A 21,736-nucleotide genomic window follows, 5' to 3' on the forward strand; every position below is an offset into this window, starting at 1 on the left:
CTCCGGCAAGGGAGTCGGCCAGATCACCACGGCAGCCACTCCCCCCCTCCCGCCCTCTCTCTGTCTGCCAAAAAAAACCAAACCCAACAATCACTGGCATGTAGGGGGAAAAGGGAGGTTGCAACAACAAAAACTCCCGATGCCCGTGACTGTGACCCCCCCAAAGTAAACTCCCCTGGAGCAAGGGGGGAGAGGGAGATCATTCCCATCTGTCCGAAGAAGGAACCGGCAGGTTAGACGGTCAGCTGGGGGCAGGAGCAAGAGTGATGAGATGAGGGTGGAGGACAAGGAGGAGAATGATAGTTGGGTGGGGGCGGAAAGAGATGCCTGATTGGGAGTTGGGGCCTGGGTTGTTGAGGAGAAGAGAGACATGGGATAGCCACTAGAGAGAGAGGCTTTGTGCTGGTGAGAGAAGCAGGCATTTGGAGTGCAGGTAGGAGAGAGAGAGTGCATGGATGTAGTGGCCCACCACCACCTCAGCAAACAAGAGCTAAAGGAACCCCTCCCCTCCCCCGCCAGGAGTGTGCGGGCAACTGACCACAGCTGGATTGAGGAAAGGGCAAGGGATCCCTTAGCTGGCACCGCTGGAAGGCGGCTTCAGTGAGGGTCTGGGCAAGGAGAGCGACAGAAAAAAAAAAAGATAGAAGGAAAGAACTAAAGATAGACAGCGGGAGGGAGAAAGAAATAAAGAAAGATAGATAGACAGGGCAGGGAGAGAGACAGAAAGAAAAAAGATAGACGGGGCAGGGAGAGAGACAAAAAGAAAAGAAGAAAGAGACAGAGGAGCAGGAGAAAGACAGACAGACTTCTATTCTAGCACCCGTTAATGTAACGGGCTTAAACACTAGTTAGTAATAAAATGATTTTTCTGCGTTAAAACTGTAAACGCATCTTTATGATCAGGACATTTGTGTAACTGGTAGTGGGTAGGTATTAACATTTTTCTCTTACATGGGCAAGAGGTTACAGATTTCTTTTAATTACTACTCATTTAGAAAAGTAATGTGGTCTCTTGTCTCTGTTGTGTGGGACAGCACTGCCACCTTGTGGACAAATACGATTCTTAATCTGAAAGATTCCCCAATAAAGCTTGTTTTACATTATGATTTTATTTCTTTCCTCCCTACCCCTGGAAGAAGTAATGTATCTTGTATTTAGGAAGAATTTGGGAGAAAGGAGAAAATAGGGGGTGAATTTTTGAATCATTCCTGCGTCACGCAGTGAGGAAGGGGCAGGGAATACAATGGAACCAGAGACTTCCAGTTTGATGGTTTTATGTTTGGAGCCTGTTGAAGTAAGGTGGCTTTATAACAGGGTAACTGAAATGCGCATCTTGGCCTGGTATAAGGCAGCATTGATGCAAATACATATCATGCAGTTTTCATCATGGATATTCTGAAAGTCATACCTGGGGAGGGGAGGGAGGACAAACATTAGAGTTGTAACAGTTTACATTTATAAACTGAGGCCGATGAACTTTAGTTTGGCAAAGGAGATCGCATAAGTGAGCTTGAGACATTATCAAATCCAATAGCTGGATGATATCCTGAGCAGAGCAACAGTAGCTTCATTCAATTTAGTTCTAATGGTTCTGAAATGTTGACGCCTATGTCCAGAGTTCGTTCACAGACCTAATTATGGGACTTACGTGGTATATATATAGTACAGTATAGTATAGTACAGTGCATGGCACAGTAGTTACAGCTACAGCCTCAGCACCCTGAGGTTGTGGGTTCAAATCCTATGACCCTTGTGACCTTGGGCAAGTCACTCAATCCCCCCATTGCCCCAGATACATTAGATAGAGTGTGAGCCCACCAGGACAGAGTACCTGAATGTAAACCACTTAGACTATAAGTATATAAATGCTATAAGTATATATATGCTATAAATGTATATAAATGCTATAAGTATATAAATGCTTAAATAAATAAATAAAAAATGGGAAGACTAGACATTTGACTGGGGCCTCACAGACATTCCGATATTTACCATATCCAAAGATAATATTGCTAGTATCAATTTGCCCAGTTTATCTCCTGCATATTTACTATGTTTCCCAAAGACAGGAATAGCTATAGAGTCCTCAGGTCAAGTTTGGGAAGTCCTGCCTGTAACATCTAAAAATTGAGTGGGACCCTAGTAAGGAAGCTGTCCAATGCTGGTGTTCTGATAGCTAGCTAAGCCTAATAACAGAAGGCAAACCTATCCCTGCCCAGAAAACCATGGACTCAGAGACGGGTTTAGTGGCGCCCAGTACCCCTCAACAGAACCCACCAGAGATGTAAATAATTCTATTAAATTACAAAACTTTCTACCCAAAACAATTGAAGCTTATTTCTCAGGCCATGAATATGTTGCAGTCTGCAGACGTGAGTGAATCTGAAGAGGAAAGAAAAAGAAGAAAACCCCCACCCCTGTCAGAATCTTCAATGGCAGGACTAGTAATAATTTAAAAATGGTTTGAAGGTATGCTAGCTTTTTCTTTTTTTTTTTAAGCTTTCAGATACACACCAACAAAACACATAGTTGGGAGGGTTGGCAAGAAACTGGAGTAACTGACAGCTCAGAACTCTAAAATCATCCCCTACCTTAGGCCATGAGCTATGATTGGTCGCTGTTGACATCCCAAGGTTGACACTTTTAATATGAGCTTCCAGAAAATCTGTGAAGAGAGAGAAGACAACCTCCTACCCCCAACCACTACCCTCAGCACAAGAGCCCCCTCAGCCTTCCTACAATGTAGAAGGAAGAACTCTCAGCCCTTTAGGAAGCCAGAAAGTTACTCCTACCCCTACCAGCATTTTTTTCAGGTGTATGGGGGGAGGGGGGTTTCCCTTGCCTTTGTGTGTATATGCCCCTGAAGGGTTTTCAGCAGACACCTTGGAGCTCCCCGGACTAATGGATTTTTACTTTCTGCTGGGATTCCTCTTCTCCTGTGTAGTGAGCGGTAGGAAGGTTTTCGCCGGCTACCCGATCTGGTGGTAAGATTTATACTTATGTATTATAATTCCGTGTCTTTATGTTCCCAGCCCCCCCTCCCCTCCCCCCTTATTTTTCTCATTTGATCTGAAGGTATTAATTTTTTAATTTTTTTTTTTTTCTTCCTTCTCCCCTCCCCCCCCCTCCTTGTTTTGCCTTGCCCGGAGATTTCTGGGGTTTCCCGATTTCTGCCGTTTCTCTCAGTAGGTTTATAACGCCTGTAACAGTAAAAAAAAATCTCCCCTGTTATAGTGCAGCAGCCAGATTGGTTGTCGGGGGACTCTGTGGTTTTTTTGCCCCTCTGCAGTTTTATTACAGAAGTAGAACCAAAGAACCGAATCGAATTCAAGTGGGATATAGAGCAGGGAAATGGTTCTGTGGAGGCCACGTCTTTTGAGCTACCCTGGCAGGAATGAACCTCACTCCTAAGCGGGGTGTGTGGGATATGATCTGATACTTGCATGGTGCCGACCAGAGCTTCTTTCTGGAGTTCAGTGGATGTAATATAGTTAGGCAACCTACCCAGGTGTGCTTGAACACTCATTTTCATGAAATCTGTGGCCCCAACACCAGGGAAAATACTTCTGTGTCTTGCTGCAAAAGTTTCTTGGTCCCTGCCTGCATTTCTTTGCATTCCTTGTGAAATGCTTGTCATGTTGGGGGGGGGGGGGGTGCAACTTGCATTTTTAATATTCTGAAAGTCAGTAAAAATGGTCAATAATAATAATAATTTGGTTTATCTAGATGCTTGAATATATTATGATAATCCAAATCTGCATACATTTCAACCGATTAATCTGGCCCCTGTTTGAAAATGTGGGTCCTTCTACAAAGGCGTTCTAATGAATTTAGCATGTGCTAATACAATACAGTACAATACAATTTTATATACCGCAAATACCTCAATAAAGTTCATTGTGGTTAAAATAAAAGAATTGGAGATAATGTCCAGAATTACATTCTAAAAACAACACAAATTAAACAGATGAAATTACCCCTTTAACACATATTCATTAAGCAAATAAGTTTTCACAGACTTCTTAAAAATCTTATAATTACTCATTAGCATTATATGGTCCACAGTTTGGCAGCTTGGTAAGCATTAATGCAATCTGGCCTATCAGGTTCATATTGGCTGTGTATGGCATGTAGCATATTCTAATCATTAGTATCCGCTAAATCCATTAGAGCATTTTAGTAAAAGAACCCCTATGTGTTATGCAAGTTCACCTATATTTTATATCAATCCCTTTCCTTATTCCTAATTCCTCTTGCAGAAAAGTGATCCCACTTCCTCACTAGAAATTGGCTCCCCAAGGTCTTTGATTTTTCCAGAAGTGAAATAAATTGCATCCAGTATGTTTCAGTGTTTCCTCGAGGTTTGAACTGGTTGCAGTGGAAGTAGGAGAACCTTCAGTGTTAGATAATCCCAAGAAGAAAATCAACCGAAGAGCTCAATGTGCTTCCTAAATAATCCGGTTCTTAGTTGCAGCCCTGTCTTCCCCGTTTTTCCCTTTATCAACTGATGCCAAACTGACATTTTAGTCCCTGTCTTTTGGGGTTCAGTCCCTTTCACTTCTCTCAGTATTGTGGAGGTTTCTAGCCCATTGTTCATCATGGAAAATTTGATGAAAAGCTCTTGACAAAATATATTTCCGAGCAGTTTGAGCTGGAAGTGTTGATTTCTCTATACTCTTTTTTTTTTTTTTCAGATTCTCTGAGATTTTTTTTGACCCTTGAGTTTGTTGGATATCACAACTGCTGAATCCTCATCTTTCTCTTTCTAGGTTCCTATTTTCTCTGAAATAAGATGTTTCCTCCTGACTTGGGAAATGCAGTACAGCTCAGTATCTTTTTTGGTTTTTAAAATTTTTTTTTTTTTTTTGCAAAGTCCTTTAAGCCTTTAATTCAGGAGCAGAACTGGTCTTTCACTATGTTCACAGACTGGATGGGTTAGATGGCATTTTTCTGCCTCCACTTACTAAGTTACTACCAAAAGTTGTATGCCAAGACTGAAAGGGGGTTTGGGGGTACATGTTGGAGCTAAAGATGCTGACGGGTATATAATATTATAGGTTTATTTGTAGTCTATTTCCCAGTCTGATAACACAGCTATAGCAAGTGAGAGGGCTTGAATCTAATGATTATGGATGCATAGTAAATGATCTTACTCTGAGCAATACTATGAGTCGGATGACTAGCGCGTACTCGGGAGACCCTTGATACAGCGCCATTTGGCGCGAAACATGTCGGGTTAGACTCCCAGACGTTGGCTGATAAGAGCTACGTATTTACATCACCCTTATATAGAGCAAATCATTTTAAGAATGTATGAAGGATTTTTCACGGTTCTATAACACAAAAAATATGAGCAGCCGATGATGAAGTGCCACATAAATCTCCACGCAGTCATAAGATAGCACAGCGGTGGAGTGGTGGGGCTGAGGCATACTCATGAAAAACTAAAAACATTATCATGTGAAACGGTTTCATACTAGTCCAGCTTTGTGACATTTTCATTCATTTCTACATTTTGGGACTGGTATAAGCATTCACCATATTTGGGGAAGCTTATAGTAAATGACAGCAAATAGAGACCCGTATTTTATTTATGTTTTTATTTTCTACATGTCTATTCTGCACTATCCAAAGTTCTAGGTGGATTACAACAGACATACAGGGCATTAAATGAAACAAAAGACAATGAACAGTTAGAGAGAATTAACAAAAAACACTGAACCAAGACAGTGGGTCCGCTCATGAAGACCCCATAGTCTCGAAGGAAAAGAATAGTCTTGAGCTTCTTGAAAGATCCAATGCTGGACAATGTACGGAGAGTTGAAGGCATATGCATGCATCCAGAGTTGTATCTGTCACTCTATGCAGGTTATGCCTTTCTTTAGGTTTATCAATCAAAATGAAAAATCCAGAGGAAGACCACCTCAAAATCAAATTCTATAATAGTTCTTCACTAAGGGAGATACAAAATCCACTCACACAATTATTTCACTATAAATAATAATTTAGTGATTTGGAAGTCCTCAGTGTGAGTTGCAGAAGTCAGAAAAACACAAAGCATTCAATACTTATCTCATGCAAGAGCACAAGGCTCAAGGCAGCACACCATCACAGGATCTTCCTGAGTGCGTAATAATAATAGTGTCGAGTGTATACCCCCCTCAGATAATAACATAAACAAGTAAATAATCATGGAATGAGTGGAGACAGATTTCAAAAGTGCTACAACACTGCACAACCCCGCTAAGAGTACAAAAATAAAAAACTTGTCTTGCGCTGGAAAATCTAATCTAATCTAATCTAATCCTTAGGTTTGTATACCGCATCATCTCCATGTTCGTAGAGCTCGACGCAGTTTACAGTAGGAGAAATAGGAAGGAACTTCCGATAATCGCCAGGGTCCACTATAAATGCGCCTGTTTAACTTTCAAAATCCTATATGGTATCCTCCCTCCCTTTATCCCTCTTTCTTGGAATTCCTCAAACCCTAATACCACCAGATCCTCCCAGAAATTAAAACTATCCTTCCCCTCGCTAAAAGGCATTTCCCACACAGGAAAGCTAGGGACCTCCCTCCACTTCAAAATCACTGAGCTCTGGAACAACCTTACCTCCCCTCTTCGGAACGTGAGCTCCCTCCAAGTTTTCCGCAAACATCTGAAAACCTGGCTTTTCTCAAAAAATGTAAGTCTCCCTCCAACTTAGGAATCAAGGAAAATGTTACCATAAGTAAATTTGCAGCTCCCGGTTCTACTTGAAGAACTATTATAGAATGTCTTTAGGTTTAGTCAATCTCTGCACCAATGTCTTATATGTTCACGTGTTCAATCATACATTTTCAATAACACTTAGGATTTTTTTTAGATCTTCAGATCTCTATTGCTTTTCGGGCTTCAGCGGTGGCATTCAGAGCTCAATTGCTTTCATCGCTTGGAGATTTTACACACCCACCTCATCATCAGCCCTACAAACAATATACTTAATATACTTCATCTATTTCAAATACTGAATATTGTTTTAAATTGTACTTATCTTTAGACTGTATTTTTTTTTTTTAATTGTTTAGTCCAAAATTGCCAGAACATGTACATTATGTTTCGCCATCCAACGGCTTTTTAAGTCTTGGTTATCTGTAACTGGATTTATGACTGGTTTAGAGCAATGCACTCATATGAATATAACAGAAACTGATCCTCCCCTCCACACCCCACTCCTGTAAAACAAAAGTTCATGTGATGGTGTTCTTATAGTCAGAGGAGAGTTTCATTTGACCATGTAAATGTTTTGTCAATGTCGGAGAGGTGAAGTGACTTCTAGCAACCTTTCTTTGCCAGTGTCCCTTCGGGGTGGTTAGGGTGAGGGACTGGGAGAGAGATTTCTCCACAGCTGGTCTCATCAGTTCATATAGCAGTGGCTTCCAAACCTGTCCTGGGGGAACCCTAGTCAGGTTTTCTGGATATCTGCAATGAATAGTCATGCAATTGATTAGCATGAACTAATTCCAATGCATGCAAATTTCTCTCATGCATAGACATTCAGAAAACTTGCCTGGCTAGGCTTCCCCAGGACAGGTTTGAGAACCACTGATATACAGTATAATTATGTACCTTCTACATACAGTTAAGAACTAGGAAGTAACAACAGACAAACTTCACAATAAAAATGGTTTGTTTGTCTTGATTCGGGGGGGGGGGGGTAGGATGAGGGTTATTGTATTTTATAATGCTTAATAGAATTGCATTGTGCTCAATATTTTTCATTATGGATTGGAGTCACAAGAGTCAGGACTCTGCTCGTTGTGTTTGAACTTCTGTATTTTGGCATTGTTTCTCTTTTATTGTATCTGCTTCTGTTCCATCAATGCCACGTTCCCCACATCCAGGTTTCAGAGAGAGAGGGGAAGAGACCTAGCAGTTAGAGCAGGAGTTCTCAACCGAATGACATGGGGACAAATCTGTCCCCATTCCCGCAGGATCTGTCTCCATCCCTCTCCCATCTCCGTGAGTTCTATCCCTATTCCTTCCCCATCCCTGCAAGCTCTGACCTCATCTGCAACAAGCCTCAAACACTTTAAAATCATAAGTGTATTGAGGCTTGTGCAGATGAGGGCAGAGTTTGCAGGGATGGGACAGAGACAGGGGAAGAACTTGTCCCCATGTCATAGACTCACCCAGCCAGTCAGGTTTTCAGGATATCCACAATGAATGTGCATGAGACTGATATGAGTGCTCTACTTCCATGCAAATCTACAGAAAACCTCAACCAGACAATCTCCACACCAACTTGAGAAAAACATGGGACCAATTGTAATTCAATTGTCTGAACCATGGCTTGGTCCCAGATTTTTCTCAAGTTGGCATTGAGATTGATTGAGTGTTCTGTATCGTTTCACATGGGTTTATGAAGAACATAGTTGTATGCAGTATATAAATTTTTTAATAAAATAAATAACATATACTAAGATCATAATGAACCCTTGACGCAGGCAGTTTTGCCGAAACACGGCTCTGTCATGTTCTGTTTCCATCTGATGTATATGTTGGACTTCGATTAAAGTTTCATTACCAGCTTGACAATCCAGGTCATCTCTGCTCTTCTTTTTCTCCACTGGGATTTGGTGCAGAGTTGAGGGGATTTGCCCTTTTTTTTTTATAACCATGTATGTGAAGATATCCAGCCAAGGTGTTACACAGTTTGACATTTTGTTAACATAACAGTAGTGAAGTGATCAAACAGTATAAAAATAATCAATGAGGTAAACCTGAAGATGGTAAATTGAATCCTAGACATAGAAGTAACATGATGATATATATTTCAGATACAGTGTACCACCAAAAAGTATTCACTATAACTATCCAATTATCTGAGACTACTTAGAGCAAATTCCAAATACGGAGAAAAGACCTCAGTGTTCCCTGAGGATAAACTCGAGAAACTACTATGACAAATACTAAATTGTCATAGGAAGCACATCCTTGGTCATAGAAAAACTCTGTTAAAGTGTATATATTTCAGATATACACAATTATATCAAATACAATAAACCATAAACAGCATATAATAAAAATATGATAAATGGCAGCAGAATACAAACAATACATCAAAACAGGCAGCATGGAAAGCACATTCATATAATATATTTATTTATATACCACTTGTAGCCTAAGTGGTCTACAATCAGGTACTCAAGCATGGTGGGCTCATAATGTATCTAATGTACCTGGGGTGATGGAGGATTGAGTGATTTGCCCAGGGTCACAAGGAGCAGTGTGGGATTTGAATCCACAACCTCAGGGTGCTGAGGCTGTGGCTCTAACCTCTAGGCCACTCCTTCCCCCCATATGATGAACACCATGGCTGCACAGCACAAATGACACATCTGAGTAGACAATATCAGAGTAAGAAGACAAGAGAAAATGTTGCAAAAGTCTGTGTATAATTAAACTGGTAAGTTGGAGAGGAGATGACAAGCTTTGGATAGCAGCAGTTGGAGTTGTATGAAACAGTCCTGGCAATCACACTTTAAAAAGGAATTCTTTATGATTAATGTTATTCTGGCATTACCCTACCCTTAAGTAGGGTAATTTACAATTGATGACATATAGGTGGAATTCAGATTCTGCAGAAAGTAAAATTTACTTTGCTTCAGATGTAAAATTACTGTTCTTATTACTTCCCTCCACCAATAGTCATGCTCCCTCACCGGCCACTGGGATTAACTGGATTAATGGCTGCGGTCTTTGGCTGATACTGGTTGACTTGAGATGTTTCTTGCACTTGTGCCCTTTTCCTTTACTGCTCTTGTTGCTTGAAATGTCTTCCTTGCTGCCAAAGGCAGCAGGTTGGAACATTCTTTTCTGGAGTGCTGTCATGCATTATCAGATCTGCCTTGGGCCACAGGACAAGAACTTGAGAGGAAGGGAGTTGGAGGGATGAGTCTCTCTTTAGTAGAGAAACAACAACATTCCAGAGCCTGAAGTAATAACTGAGTTGAAAGCCTGCAAACAGGAGACAAATTGCATGGGAGGAAATGAGCTGCAGCAGACTACTCTGGAAGGCTCCTTGCATTCAGGCTTCCACAGGCCTCTAGTGCTCCTTCCACAGGCCTCTAGTGCTCATTCCACAGTGTTCCTTTTTAAAGCAGCTTATATGAGAAGCCAGAGGAAACTACTATATATCCTTCCCTCAGGAGCCAACAGCAAGATACATGAACTTCCAATCTTTGGTATGCCCTGAAGACATCCCAGTTTGTACAGAGACTGTTGCTCATTACTTTGCTAGTACAACCCATAAAAAGGTACGGAATATCTGGAGATGAAACCGGGAACGCTAGCAGGCCTAAGTACTAACACTTAAGATACTGAAATATTTTAAATGTGCAGGTGACTCCTCAGTGTGAGATTATGAGCCTTACAGAGCACCCAAAGTTAAACTCCATTGCTGTGGAACAGCTCCTTAACTCAATAAAGCTAGAATCCAGGGAAATGGAACTATATCCGTTTCCTAATCGCACGCCATCATTGATTACATTACATTACATTAGAGATTTCTATTCCGCCATTACCTTGCGGTTCAAGGCGGATTACAAAAGAGTTATATAAAGAGGGTTACAAAGTAAGATCACAGGTCATTTCTTGTGAAGGTAAAGAGTAGATCAGGTAGTATCGGAGAGTTAGGGAGAAGGTGCAGTAGACTGTATATATTCCAATAAAAGAAAGAAAGAAAAAAAAATAGATACCCCTCCTTATGTTTTTTTCCCTTTATTGTTCCCTTCTTTTCAAAATTATTAATTTTGTAACTTTACCCCTTCACTCCCTTCGTATTCAGTTTTGTCTGTTGGTCGGTTCGTCCAACCCTTTTTTTTTATTAGTTGCATTTTTAAATTGTATGTTGTATGCATATTTTGGATTTTAATGTAATTCGCTTAGTAAATTATGTATAAGCAATTCATCAAATTTCTAATAAACTTGAAACTTGATTCCATACAAACGTAAGGAAGTTCTTCTTCACCCAGAGAGTGGTAGAAAACTGGAACGCTCTCCCGGAGTCTGTTATAGGGGAAAACACCCTCCAGGGATTCAAGACAAAGTTGGACAAGTTCCTGCTACACTGGAACGTATGCAGGTGAGGCTGGACTCATTTAGAGCACTGGTCTTTGACCTGGGGGCCGCCGCGTGAGCGGACTGCCGGGCACGATGGACCACTTGTCTGACCCAGCAGTGGCAATTCTTATGTTCTTAAAACAATATCAGAATCTATGTTCCTTTATAAAATAGGCTAGTAAAATGAACTCGAACAGTGAGCAAATTCTCCTGCACGAATTTATACCCGCTTCAGTATGTAAATATGTACATACAGGCCCAGACTCTATAAACAATGCCTGGAATTAGGTGCCTAGCTGATCTAGGTGTTCAACTTATGTGAATTCTGTGCAGGAGCATTTAGCTGGGGCTAGTGCTCTTCTTAAGTACCAGACCTTAGCACATCTTTAGAGTCTCAGGTCTATTAATCACTGATACTTTATCAGGGGTGTCCACCCTGCGGCCCCATGAAGTATTTTATGCGGCCCCTGTCAAGGGTGATGCAGCGTTTTCCTCTGCTGCCCCCAGGTGTTTATCGTCTTGCCGGCTCCCTCCTCTGTCTTGCTGCAGCGTTTGCGCGTTTGTGTGACCCCCAGAAACATTTTTTCAGACAATGCAGCCCAGGGAAGCCAAAAGATTGGACACCCCTGCTTTAGATGTAATTTTCTGAGGCTGTCTGCATTGACATGCCCCAAAGTCAGATATAACTGATATGATTTCCCATAGGCCTTTGCAAGTTAAGGCTGCGCTGACATCTATAAATGGTGTCTAGCGGATGATTGACAATTGCATTCCTCAGCGCCTAGAACATAACATAACAATCCACTTATATACCACAACTACCTCACAGTTCGGTGCGGTTTACAGCGTGTAAAGGAGAAACTGCGCATTTGCAGAGAAATTACAATTCAACTATTTAGATAAGGTTTTAACAATGTCCTGAAATTTAAATAGGAATTTGATCTTGAGATCAAATTACTAAACTTCTTATCCCAAAGGGCTGCTTGATAAGCAAGAATTCTGTAGAAAAATTGCTTATAAAGACAGCCCTTTACTGAGGGGAAAACAAAAAACCTGTAATTGAATGCAAAGCGTCTTTTGTTAACAAATTTGAAATGATCAACAATATAGGTAAGTATTAAGCCGTACAGTGTCTTATAGCAAATACAACCAAATGTAAATAAGATTCTTCCTTCAATTTGCAACCAGTGTAACTTCTGGTAATAATCCGAAAACGTGATCAAATTTCTTCAGATTGAATATCAGTCTGACAGTGGTATTTTGGATAATTTGCAGCCCTTTTTTTGTGTTTTTTTTTTCAGTTCAAAATTTTTATTGAAGATTTAGGGATAATACAAACATTAACCAGAAATATCTGGGAAAGTACAGTCAGCGAAAAAAGTGAATGATAAAACCAATACACATTGCACTGTACAATTAGCCCATAACAATCAAACAATCTCAAGCGAAGTTACAGAGAGGAGGCTAAAATAGAATATGAGAGGAGAAGGAAAGGAAAATAAATGAAAGAAAAGGGATAGTTAGAGAAAGGGAAAGAGAGGCATCTGGCATCAGGAGTGATCAATTACTTAGAATGCATAAAACGATCCAAGAATTTCCACGGTGATGGTGGATAAAAGGATCTAAGAGACAATCTAGAAATGCAGCGTTTTTCAGAAGCATAAGATTCGTACTTATTATAAAGTCACAATGAATTCCACCAGAAAGTATAGTCCAATAGAGAGGCTGATTTCCAATTTTTAAGAATATGCATAATAGCTGTTAAAATCATTGCATCAATCAGTTTAGAAGGGCAATCTGAATGAGCAAAACAAGGGTGTTGAGAGCGGTTAATGAGCACATCAAAAGTTAAGTCGCAGGTGCAAGATGTGATATTTTGAATGGTGGCCCAGATGCGAGACCAGAATGGATGAATATCTTTACAATGAAATAGCATATGATCTAATGTACCATCCATTTCAAGACAATGCCAACATTTAGGATCTGAGTTTGGCCTTCCACATATGAAACAGAGTCCAGACAGCATGCCACATAACATAATACATGGATTGTGAGACTCTGGAAGACATCAAAGGTCTATTCGTCGCTGTCCATAGTAATTCTCAGTCAATATCTTGAACAGGTGTAGTAAGCATATGTTCCCAATGTTTCATGGACTGAGAGGTGAAAGTGTAATGATGATCTCTCAGGATATGATAAAAGGTAGATATCGCTTTGCCACCGGAAAGAGTTAGTGTACACCAACGTTGGACTGTGTTTACCGAGGCTTTGTCGTCAAAGTGTAAGGAAACTCCAGATAGTGCAGAAATCAGAAGAAGCCATTGAGGATGGCAATGCCCAGGTAGTGGATAAAGAGTACATAATGAGGAGAAGGGGATGATCGAGTCCGATGTTATCAACTGATCCACTGTCCAAATGCCGGCCTTTTGCCACTTTTTCCATGAGAAAGCTTTACCATTGTATTTAAACTTTGGATTATTCCATATCGACATACAGATTTATTTTATATAGAAATATCAGCCGCAGCATCCAGACGTCGTATAGCATGTTGAGTTGCACTCAGTAATGTGTATTCCCTCAATTGTCTAGGAATATTTAGCGTATTTAAAACATATAGAGGATATGGAGAACATATAAAATGTTCCATCTCAAGCCACGAGGGGGAGTCACATGAAAGTGTCTTCTTGAACCAATGAGCATCATATTTAGCCAAAGAGGCAATTTGATATAAGTGAAAATCAGGGAGGTTCATACACATACCCCATGGGTTTTAGAAGCAGTCAGTTTTGTGAGAGCTATGCGAGGTCTTTTGTTGTTCCAAATAAATCCTGAAAGTTTGCTATTAATCCATTGAAATAATGATTTGTTACATTGTGATGGAAGCATAGATAATATATATGCAATTTGAGAGGTCAAGGTCATTTTGATGGATACAATTCTTCCCCACCATGATAGAAAAAGGGGAGACCATTTAGAACTCTTTACCTTAGACACATTAAGATCCATGATAAGAGAAGGGTCTTTATGAATTAAGATACCCAAGTATTTGATGGCTTTAGTGGACCATTTAAACGGAAAGTGAGACAATTCTGAAGAAGTGATGTAATCATTTAATGGAAAGATTTCAGATTTTTCCCAATTGACTAAATAGCCCGAGAGCAAGGAGTATTCATTAACTATGTTAATATGAGCAGGAAGAGAGTTCAGAGGGTTTCAAATAAAAAGGAGTACGTTGTCGGCATAAGCAGTGAGTTTGATTTGTCTAGAAGTGGTAGTAAAACCTTGGACAAGGGAGCATTGACAGATTGCAGCTAGAAGAGGTTCGAGGGCAAGATTAAATAATAAAGGCAAAAGAGGACAGCCTTGACGTGTGCCTATATGTAGGGAAAATTTGTTAGAGAGGGAGTTATTGATCAGAATATGGGAAGAAGGTTGCCAGTATATTGTTTTGATTCACTTGGTAAAGTAGGATCCAAAGTTATACCAGTGAAGAACCCGTTGCAGGAATGGCCACTCTACTCGATCAAAGGCTTTTTCAGCATCAATGGCCAAACCCACAACAGGTGTGGCAGATGGAGTTAGGGGATGAAATAGTCACCTGAAAGAGCCGCAATACTCTGTAAATAGTGGTCAATGTGAAGGAACGATTACCCCATGCGTCTGTTCACCGTGCCTGTCAAGCTCCGCCACCAATTTGCAGCCCTTTTAATGTTGTTGTTACACAAGGCTAAGTAAATCAAGTTACAATAATCCAAGATACTTAGGACCAAAGATTGAACCAAAAGCCTGAATGCATTAAAAGTGAAATAGTTAGTCACCATTTATAGAATCAGGATCAAACTCTCTGTCTGTGCATGCATATTATACAGGGGGGGAGGAGGGGGGGCACGAAAACAACAATGAAGGAGACCAGATGGTGCTCAATCCTTTTATTTATAAAACAGACTCGACATGATCTTGTTTCGGCCTCAAAAGGCCTGCCTCAAGAGTTTAAAAATGAATAGTGTATTAAAATATACAATTACATCAGAAAACCTCCACATAGAACAAATAACACATATAAAATGAATCCATAACATGCAAATTTAAGTATATTAAATACATTCATAAATATCATAAAAACATCCTTATGTATTATAATGCTACAAATATAAATAAACTTCTTTAATTAAATAAATAAAACCACATCAAATAACTTTATTAAAAATAACACACTAAAAATAGAAAATAATAATAATGGTAATAAAAACACACAAATTATGCTATAATTCAAAAAAACAAAAAAAGAAGAGAAAGAAAGAAAAAAAGAGGAATTTACCTTGATATTGAATGATAAACCATCTATTATAATAAAACCCTAAGCGCGCATGCGCAGTCTTACCTGTGTGTTCCATTTTCCATGATCAGTAAGTCCCCGGCAGGTAGGAGTGCGCATGCATGCTTAGCTTTGCCAGTGGCCACCAGACAAATTGGAAAGCGCTGGCCTCCCTGCTCTCCACCTCACGCAGACCTCCATTCAGAAAAATGGCATTACCGGCCGAAGTTTATTTTTAAGTTTAAAGGTGCTGCGGCGGCTCCTCTCATGAGCCACATCTGCATCAGAGAAGGCTTCCAACGCAGGCGGCAATCGCGGCACCTTTAAACTTAAAAATAAACTTCGACCGGTAGTGCCATTTTTCCTGCTGTGCCCTCTCTTTCATGTGGAAATTTCTCCGGTTGAGGGCTCACTGGAGCTCGATATTGACATCAGTGTGTCTATTCTGGAGGAGGGGGATCTCCTTGACCACATGTCGCCGCACCTTTTCAAACCCTCCTCCCCCAGCACCACCGCCATCGTTGGTACCTTTTTTTTAACAGCCTGGTGGTCCAGCGGTATCCCTCCATCGCTAGACGGCTCTCGCTCAGGTCAGGAGCGAGGATGTAAGGAGCAAGCTTATGTGCTCCCGCTTGGGCCCGCTGCTTGTTCCTCACATCCGCACTCCTAATCTGAGTATGAGAGCCATCTAGCGATGACGGAAGAGATTTAAAAAGGTACGGGGTATTTTTTTATTTTTATTTTTTGGAACCAACTGCACTACCTCAGGAAATGTCGTCATATGGGAGGGGTATTTAATTCTCAGAATCAGTACGCCGCGGCTTGCTTTTCTAAGTCGGTTGGCGGTACGCTGTGCATGTCCACAAAATAAGTAAGTAATGTATTTGAATAGAGGGAGGGTTGGGTTTTCCAAAAAAATTTTTAGTTGGATTCCTCAGCCCTAATGGTTTTGTTTCTTGGTATTTCAGCTTCCCCATGTCGCCTTGACAAAGACACTCGAAACGCGTTGGCGTTCAGGGGAATGACTTCAAAGCTTAAAAGCTGAAAGCTAAGTAACTTTAATTAATAAGTTCAACATACATGAAATGATAAGATAATTATCACGGCAAGAATAAAGAATTTAGAAAAAACAGTAAAAAATAAGAAGTATGGAGGAGGAGGTACCGCGGGGCAAATGAAGAATCTCTCCCTTCAAACTAAGTTGTTTGTCGAGTTGTCTGATACCCCATACGGTCCTCAATAATATTATGCTTCAAGAGTATATGAACTAGATTGCTGTGACTCTGTGAATTATACGGTGTGTAAGATACTTGACATCATTACTATAAGGCTTTTTGATTGATTGATAGATCCATAAGAACATAAGAATTGCCGCTGCTGGGTCAGACCAGTGGTCCATCATGCCCAGCAGTCCGCTCACACGGCGGCCCTCTGGTCTAAGACCAGCGCCCTAACCGAGACTAGCCCTATCAGCGTATGTCCTTGTTCAGCAGGAACTTGTCTAACTTTGCCTTGAATCCCTGGAGGGTGTTTTCCCCTATAACAGCCTCTGGAAGAGCGTTCCAGTTTTCCACCACTCTCTGGGTGAAGAAGAACTTCCTTACGTTTGTACGAAATCTATCCCCTTTCAAATTTAGAGAGTGCCCTCTCGTTCTCTCTGCCTTGGAAAAGGTGAACAACCTGTCTTTATCTACTAAGTCTATTCCCTTCAAGATAATCATTTACATGCCAGTTTATGCATGTAGTAAATTTGGATTAGGGGCACTCTGTAGAGCTAAAGTGTCTCAATCATGCTTTGCAAGGCATCAAGTCTACAGTTGTGTGGGTCATTTATTTTCTGTAGCCTTTCAGTCAGGATCCTCCTGCTGAAAGTGCAAACTGCGAAAGTAGAACTTGTAAAATAAGGGCCAGAACAAATAATTAATACATCATTGACAACTCGGTTCAATATATGATCAATTTTCTGATACAGCTCACTCAAAAAAGCACCTTTCCTAGATATTACAAACTATTCAGGACATTATGAATAAAATCTAGGATACACAGCAAAAGGTGAAAATATTTTACATTTTTTGACATGTAACATTTTATTGATGTATTTCAAAGTCAATGACTAATCCCTCTCATGTTTGGGATCAAATAAAACAGTAAATTAGGAGTTTCCACAACTAATTCTCTCAGTGGGACTACCTCAGACTCTTTTAGCTTCTCCTAGACGTCAAAGACTAGAAGTCAAAGAGTCTAAGATTACATTAGGGAGTTTGGGAGGTAAGCGGTCATCTGGATGAGTAAGTTTCTCAAAAGATGAGGAACATGTGGCCTTAAGATCCAACCTAGATGCAGCCCTATACTCACTCAAAAATCTGGTAACTTAGGAAAGTAGATAACCATTCAACACTCTTTATAAATGTAGTTACCTCCCAGTGTTTTCCTGTTATTCAGGGCTGTGCGTGTGTTGTAAAAAGAGGTACCTAGACATCATGATTTTCCATCCCTGGCTGAATATCTGGATTAGGGGCACTTTAAAAAAAAATCCAAAATACCAACGCACAGTGGCTGTAACGTGTCTCTGACATGCCAAAGCATCTCAATCATGCTTTGTTAGGCATCAAGTCTACGGTTGTGTGGGTCATTTACTTTCTGTGGCCATTCAGTCAGGAGCCTCCTCCTGAAAGTGTAAAATGTGAAGGTTTACATTTATTAGGTCACCTATTTGTAAGAGCTTATTTCATAGCACCATAAAATGGCCCTCTACTTGGGATATTATTGGTAGGACAAAAATTTAGAACTAAGATTCAATGCCCCTGTGCCAATCCCCTGAGCCCTCCAGTTCTAGAGGTTCTAGAGCCCTTTGTTTCCCTGTGCCAATCTCCTGAATCATTCAGTCCTGTAAATTATATCCTTTATCTTCTCATAGAGGTGGTGGAGAGTAAAACTGTGACTGAGTTCAAAGAAGCGTGGGATGAACACAGAAGATTTAGAATCAGAAAATAATATTAAATATTGAACTAGGCCAGTTACTGGGCAGACTTGCACGGTCTGTGTTTGGTGGAGGATGGGCAGGGGAGGGCTTCAATGGCTGGGAGGGTGTAGATGGGCTGGAGTAAGTCTTAACAGAGATTTCGGCAGTTGGAACCCAAGCACAGTACCGGGTAAAGCTTTGGATTCTCGCCCAGAAATAGCTAAGAAGAAAAAAAAAAAAAAAAAATTTAAATTGAATCAGGTTGGGCAGACTGGATGGACCATTCGGGTCTTTATCTGCCGTCATCTACTATGTTACTATGTTACTATCCATTCCCTAAGCCCTCAAGTTTTAGAGGTGATAACATCCATCGCTCTGTGCCCACTTCCTGAGCCCTCCACATTTAGAGGTGATAGACTCAGTTTCCCCATTTCTATTTCTGCACAAGTGAAAGGCTTTGCATTTTCCAAATCTGAAGTAAAATGGGCATGTTATGTATTATCACTTTGTATCTTCCCATCTAGGTCCTTGGCACTAGGGCAGCAGTACAACTCACTGGCCTCTCGGCCTATCCTCTGTGGCTCCATTCCTGGGTTGGTCCCTAAGCAGCTCCGCTTTTGCCGGAACTACATTGAGATTATGCCCAGTGTGGCTGAAGGAGTGAAACTGGGTGTCCAAGAATGCAAGCACCAGTTCCGGGGTCGGAGATGGAACTGCACCACCATAGATGACAGCCTGGCAATCTTTGGGCCAGTTCTGGATAAAGGTAAGGGTAACCATCAGACCTGGATCTGGACTTTACGTACTTTTAAAATTCATTTAGGCATTCTTGGGGGTGTTTTTTAAAGTTTTGGGCAGGGCTAGATTCTGTTTTCAAGTAGTATTTTCCTTGCAAAAGCTACTCACAAACAAATCAGGCAAGTGTCAAAGTGGCAGTATGCACACACTTTCTGCAAGATCTGTAAGTAAAAAGTACCCATGGACTTTGCTACAGTAAAGACAGTTTGAAAGTTAACCCTCTACTCTAGGGAATAATTGTCAAATGGATTTTTGCAGTTAGATAGGTGTTAAATCTTTGTAAATTACCCTGGGTTCCCTGCAGGATTGGGATAAGAATATGACTGTTCTGGAAATGCAAGAATTAGAAGTTCATTTCCCAGCTCTTACACCTGCTTTATACCTTACAGTGTGGATTTTCAAGGACAAACTCGGCTTTAGGTTACTGGCTACTCTTGGCCCCTCAGATTTGTCTTCTTGTTGAGGTCAGATCTTCCAGAATTTTCTGCGTACAACGTTTCTGCTTCTTTTGCCATACAAAAAGATATAATTTGCTTCAAATTCAGTGGTGTAGCGGGGGTGAGCAATGTCCGGGGCAGTGACGCCCTTCTCCCGCCCCCCTCTCTGCCATGCGCACATGTCCCTTCCCCATACCTTTTTATCTTCGGCACGAGCAGCCGTGAACTCACTGCTCACGTCGGCTTCAGCGCTTTCTCTGATGTCATTTCCTAGGTGCGAGTCCCGGAAGTGACATCAGAAAGAGCGCCAAAGCTGACACAAGCAGCAAGTTCATGGCTGCTCATGCCAAAGTTAAAAAGGTACAGGGGTAAGGGAAGGGGCATGTGTGTGGCAAGGGGAGGCATGGGGAAGGGGGGGCCAGTACCCTGAGGAAGACTGTGCCCGGGACGGACTGCCCCTCCCGCCCCCCTCCTTACTACACCACTGTTCAGACTACTGTTTCTTTTTTTAAATCATCTTTATTAAAGAGTCAATGGAGAACAAGAACAATAACATAACAGAATACCCAGAGGGAGCAAATACAGCCAGGCAAACATCATAAAACAGAATATAAGCATTAATGAATCAAGGCACTCCTGGACAGACACCACCTGTCTGGTAAGAGCTACCTGCATAAGTAGAAACACAGAGTGCTAGGGAATGGATGTTTCATATACTCCCTCTTCCTGTTCAGTGGTTCATCCTGCTCCTATGAGCTTTCGGTTCAAATGGATCAAGTTCAGACTACTAGTGCCATGAATTTTCTTTAACAGCTATTTCTAAGACTCCACTCCTTTCTCTTTCCCACCCCCACTTCCACCCCATTCTCGAATTAGTACCTCTCAGCCATTGAACTCTCTCTACAATTAGAGAGAGTTCAATGGCTGAGAGGTACTAATTAGAGAATGACATGGGGATGGGTACCCATGGTTAACCATGGGGTGGGGATGGGGACAGAGTCTGCGGTGCAGAGATAGAAAATACGGGGATAGGGACAAAATTTGTCACTGTGTCATTCTCTAAAACAGTGTTCTTCAACCTCCGGTCCGTGGACTGGTGCCAGTCCGCAGAAATTTTCTGCCAGTCCACAGGGCCGGCACGTCCATCGGGCCCAAGACAGCGTTCTTCAGCCACCGGTCCACGGTGCGATAAACGCGGCAACTTCGGGCTGGCTACCTAAATGCTGCAGTGCACAAAGCCATGGGAAAAGGCTCCTACCTACATCCTGCGCCTGAACCAGAAGCCTTCTCTCTGACATCGCAACGTCAGAGGGAAGGCTTCCAGATGAAGCTTGGGATGTGCACGAGGAGCCGCTGCCCACAGCTTTGTGCAATGCAGAACTCAGGGAGCTGGCCTGAAGACGCCGTGCTGATTGCACTGTGGACCAGCCCAAAGATAACACTAGGGGGCAGGCCAGAAGGCAAGGCACATTGAGGGAGAGAGACAACAACGGTAGGGGAAATGTTTGTTTGTTTTTTATTTAGTGATTGATTTGTCTGTTCATGAAGAAATGCATTTGTTTCTTATCCTCTGGGGTTGTACTGCTTGCAGAGTCTTGCATCTTAGGGTTTGTTTGTAAATATTAGTACTTTCAGTTTTTGGTCCTGCATTTGCATGGGGGTTAGCTGTTTTCTGGTAGGAATGAATGTTGAAAAGCATACAGTATGCTTTGTGTATTTTAATTTTGTGGTTAACCATTATGTGTTGTTAATACAATTATATTGTGTGTGTGTATATATGAAAAATTAATGGAAAAAATTGTGTTACAATTAGTACTATTATGGGGGCGGGGTCTGGAACGGAGATTGAGTAGAGATGGGCACGACTTAGCCCAGTGATTTTTAACTGCCGGTCCGTGGACCGGTGCCAGTCCACAAAATAATTATTTTATTTCCACCGGTCCATAGGTGTCAAAAGGTTGAAGAACACTGCTCTAAAACTACTCATATCAATATGTGAAAACTTAACACATCTTAGACAATTGCCAACTGAATTTAATGATTAAACAAAAACTGCAGAAGCTGCTTTTGGATTTAAATGAACTACTGTTAAATTACATCATCTGATGTGGCAACAAGAGTT

General features: G+C 41.2%; 1 protein-coding gene across 1 annotated transcript in view; it reads left to right on the forward strand.

The window, feature by feature from the left end:
- Nucleotides 1–2,722: 2,722 nt before the first annotated feature.
- WNT3 (Wnt family member 3) overlaps nucleotides 2,723–21,736 on the forward strand; it is a 33,844-nt gene continuing 14,830 nt past the window's right edge. Inside the window, exons 1-2 of the mRNA XM_033918144.1 lie at nucleotides 2,723–2,984; nucleotides 18,904–19,145. Of these exons, the coding sequence (XP_033774035.1) occupies nucleotides 2,818–2,984; nucleotides 18,904–19,145 (409 nt within the window). The 5' untranslated portion in view covers nucleotides 2,723–2,817. The remainder of the gene's footprint in view (nucleotides 2,985–18,903; nucleotides 19,146–21,736) is intronic.

This window comes from Geotrypetes seraphini, chromosome 13 (genome assembly GCF_902459505.1).
Source record: "Geotrypetes seraphini chromosome 13, aGeoSer1.1, whole genome shotgun sequence".
NCBI lineage: Eukaryota > Metazoa > Chordata > Amphibia > Gymnophiona > Dermophiidae > Geotrypetes > Geotrypetes seraphini.